The sequence below is a fragment of the Limulus polyphemus genome, unplaced genomic scaffold (genome assembly GCF_000517525.1).
Source record: "Limulus polyphemus unplaced genomic scaffold, Limulus_polyphemus-2.1.2 Scaffold8917, whole genome shotgun sequence".
Classification (NCBI taxonomy): Eukaryota; Metazoa; Arthropoda; class Merostomata; order Xiphosura; family Limulidae; genus Limulus; species Limulus polyphemus.
Genome location: NW_013674527.1, coordinates 2705 through 6461, shown reverse-complemented (window position 1 = coordinate 6461; position 3757 = coordinate 2705). Strand labels below are relative to the sequence as shown.

The 3757-nt window shown below is 31.1% G+C and overlaps 1 protein-coding gene across 4 annotated transcripts in view; it reads left to right on the top strand.

Annotated features, from left to right (window-relative positions):
* The window catches only part of LOC106475644 (CDKN2A-interacting protein-like), a 20508-nt gene extending 18500 nt beyond the window's left edge, over positions 1-2008 (top strand). For 2 of the 4 annotated variants that reach the window (XM_022379702.1, XM_022379701.1), the window contains exon 5: positions 352-1621. In XM_022379702.1, coding sequence (XP_022235410.1) covers positions 352-1352 — 1001 coding nt within the window. In that variant the 3' untranslated portion in view covers positions 1353-1621. Of the gene's footprint in view, positions 1-351; positions 1623-1996 lie in introns of those variants that run through there. The other 2 variants (XM_013936324.2, XM_022379703.1) reach the window with 2 other exon arrangements.
* Positions 2009-3757: the final 1749 nt, after the last annotated feature.

Sequence of the window (3757 nt, the reverse complement as noted above, 5' to 3'; positions counted from 1 at the left end):
AGAAAAACTTATATTAAAGTTTTTCTTCATTACCCATTTAAGCCGTCTCCAGCCATTATTAATATGTGTAGTATGATTCAAATATGTTTAATTTGCTTTCTCTTCATCCTAAACGATAACATAAAACTTACTGATCATTCAGTACTCGTACGAAAAACTAACATCATAGCTTGTCCTTAATAATCAAAATATTTTCACTATTATAAGTATTTATAATATTCTAAATTTTTAAAAAACCTTGTATACCATAATACAACAAACATAAATAATTGCCAAAAGTCCACATTCCTGGATTAATAAAATTAAATCCCTTAAATTGTCATTTCTACAAAATGTTTTTCAACATTTCAGGAGATAAGCGAAAGTATTCATCTGTGATGACAACAAGTGATGAAAACAAAACAAGAAAAAGACTAGAAAAATACAATTCAAGTTTTCTTCCATCAGGATCTTTAGGCACGATAAACTCTTCATTTGTCCATGACTTTGTCAAGCATTCTTCCAACAAGGACAAAAATGTGAGTGGGGAGTGTGGTTTTAAGACCTCTGATTCCTCCAAAGCGATGATTGTTGAATGTGTTCCACCAGCTGACAGAAATTCATTCCTGTATTCTTCACAAAAGGATAAAACTGATCTTCATAAAAATGGTAATCTCTCTAAAAACAAACTAGGAGAAGAAAGACAGTCATGCTTACTAAGTTCAAAATCTAATAACAAAAATAACAAATCACCTGTTCCAGGGCCTTCTCCATTAGAACAAAAGTTCTACCAGCTGGCTGCTATTGTTAAGAACGAGGTTACACACCAACCCAATGCATTACAAGTTATTCAAGTTAGTGTTAGCAAGTTACATTTGAACTCTATTTGGGTTTTTGATGAAGTTCCTGGTCAGAATCAAGGAAGTCCCAAATACTCGTGTTGTCTGTACATAGAAAATGTTTTAGTTGGAAACGGTGAGGGGAAAAATAAGAAATTAGCAAAATCAAAAGCATATGACAATGCTGTTGAGAAACTTCAAAATCCCAGGTTTCAGGTCTTGTCTACTGATAACAAAGGACAAGTAATACTAAAACTTTTAGCTTCAAGCTTCTCTCCAAGTTCAGCGGAACAATCTTTTGTGTATTCTTCAGACCTAAACATTTCTCAGTCTGGTGGAATTTATAACATGCTAAAACAATCCAGTCGACATCCTGGAACCTACCTGGATGATTTTATTGTTATCGATGACCTGGATATTAACAGAAGTGCTAATGAAATTACAGTTCTTATGAATACGGCATCTTTTAATCGTATTAACATCTCTTTCAACTTTTCTACAGCTCATAACACAGTGGAACATTGTATAAGGTGAGTTGTGATGGATGATAATTAAATTGAACAATTTTTAACAACAGCAAAATTGACCTTAGGCTTATACAACAGCCATTGTTTTGATATTTAAAAAAACTGTATTTCCTATGCTAACATAGGATTCACACTTACTGTCTGTAAAAAATGCACCCATTCTGACCATATGTACATGTTTGATGATTATTGTGAGGGATTGTAAAAACCGTTTTTGAATAATAAAAGGGTACACTTATGTCATGAAACAACATTAACCCTCTCAAATTAGGTGAAAATGTACATGTCACAATTTTTTACAGAGTTACATCAAAAATATAATTAAACTACTTTATTTTCAATGTATATGAATACACTTAGTATCAAATTCTAATTAATAAATCTAAAAAATGCTGAACAAATGTCACATTACACAGATGAAGGGAGACCTAGAATTTAATTAAATATTTTCTTTGAAATTATAAAATTAAAACTTAAATAATTAGGCTATCTGCGCTAGCCGTCCCTAATTTAGCAGTGTAAGACAAGAAGGAAACAACTAGTCATCACCACCAACTCTTGGGCTTCTTTTTTTACCAACAAATAGTGAGACTGACCATCACATTATAATGCCCCCATGGCAGAAAGGGCAAGCATGTTTGGTGGGATGAGGAATTGAACTTGCGACCCTCAGATTGCAAGTCAAGCATCCTAACCACCTGGCCTATACATGAAAGAGAGTATGTAATAGGAAAGCATGGCAAGTGAGTTTGATTTTCTGGTTTATAGTTCTGAAAACAAAGATGATTGAAAACTATAAAAATTAGACTATACCTTAATAATAATATTGATATTATACTGAGTAATTACTTTAGTTCTGAGCATTTTTTCCATTTGCTGCACTTCCCAAAATGCTGAACTCGTTGGCTGTAGGTATAAAGCCACTATTTTAAAGACTGTGATTTAACAGTTTGAAAGTTTGTGGATTCACAAAAAAATACATCCAGAATTGAATGTCAATCAAATCAATAATTATGTTAAACTCAGGAAATCATAGAGGGGTGATGAAAAAATAGAAAATGGGCAAGTCAACTCGTGTAGCTTTGTGCAAAATTCCAAACAAACCAAACTTTTATGTATTGTTGATAATTCTCTCATTTATAACTAATTATGTTAAATACTACCTTGTCCTCAGTGAAGATCTTTTATCTTCCTTGCAGATTCAAAATTGCTATTAATGAGTTCTGATTAAGGATCTAATGGAATTATTTTAAATCACTTATGCCTTAGTTAGAAAGCCAGTTAAATCATAATAGTTATAGGACATTGTTTGCTTTGTGCATGTTATTATTTTATGTACTTAAGGTCATGTATGGAACAAAGATTATTTGATGTACTAGTACCAACATTATAAAACAGTAGGCTTAATTTCCATCAGTGGACCAACAGCAAAAAAACAAGGCCAAATGTAAGTACTAAATTTCTTGATTTTTTTGTATATTTTTTATTTATTGTTATAAAGTAACTACAATGTAAAAATTAAAAAATTGTAAAAAAAATTCTCCACAAGGTATTATCAGAAGTAACGTGTGTTTATGTCATTCAATACCATAATTTGAGCTTGTCATGTGATTTACAACTTGTATCGCAAGATTATTAGTTAAACAAAAAGCAATAAAAATTGTAAAAAACATATATAAACAGTTGATAGCTCTTCAGAATATATAATTGTAATTTTCTGTTACACTTTGTAGTCATTCTAGAAAGCTAAAGGGTACTTTAAATTTATTTCATATTTTTTCCAGTGGTTACAAGGTTGGTTAAATTGACCAATTTCCATATAGTGTTAAGGTTGAAAATATAACAGATAAAAATATAAATATGTACTGAAGAAAAACTTGATATTCATTTAGGAGGTTTTAGAGGCTAGGCTAATGAAATTTGTAAACTGTAAGATGAAAAAAAAAGAACTTTTAATTTTAATGTGAAAATTGCATTGTACTCAGACTAGTCAGAGTTTGAGTCGCACTCAGACTCCATACATATATTCCAGATAAATCAAAAAACCTGATCTTTTGTGTGCAGAAGGCTTGTAATGTTTACTAAAAGTTTGCCAAACTTTGTGAAGATGCATGTTCAACCTGGTGGGTGCAAGATATATCAAAGTTACTGAGCCTGTATTGATAGAATTAAATAATTAAATGGTAGGTTCGTGTATCAAACATGTACAGTTGCTTGTGTAATGTGTATTGTACAACATACGTTTAAGTCTTTTATCATATATATATTTGTCACATGAATAAGTTTAAACATTCTCCTCTTCATTTAAACAGTAATGCTTTAAGTTTGTCATTTAACATTTTCTACACGGTACTTTATCTCAGATTTCTGTGTCTTCATGCACTGGGTAGTAACCTCATTTATCAATTCTTC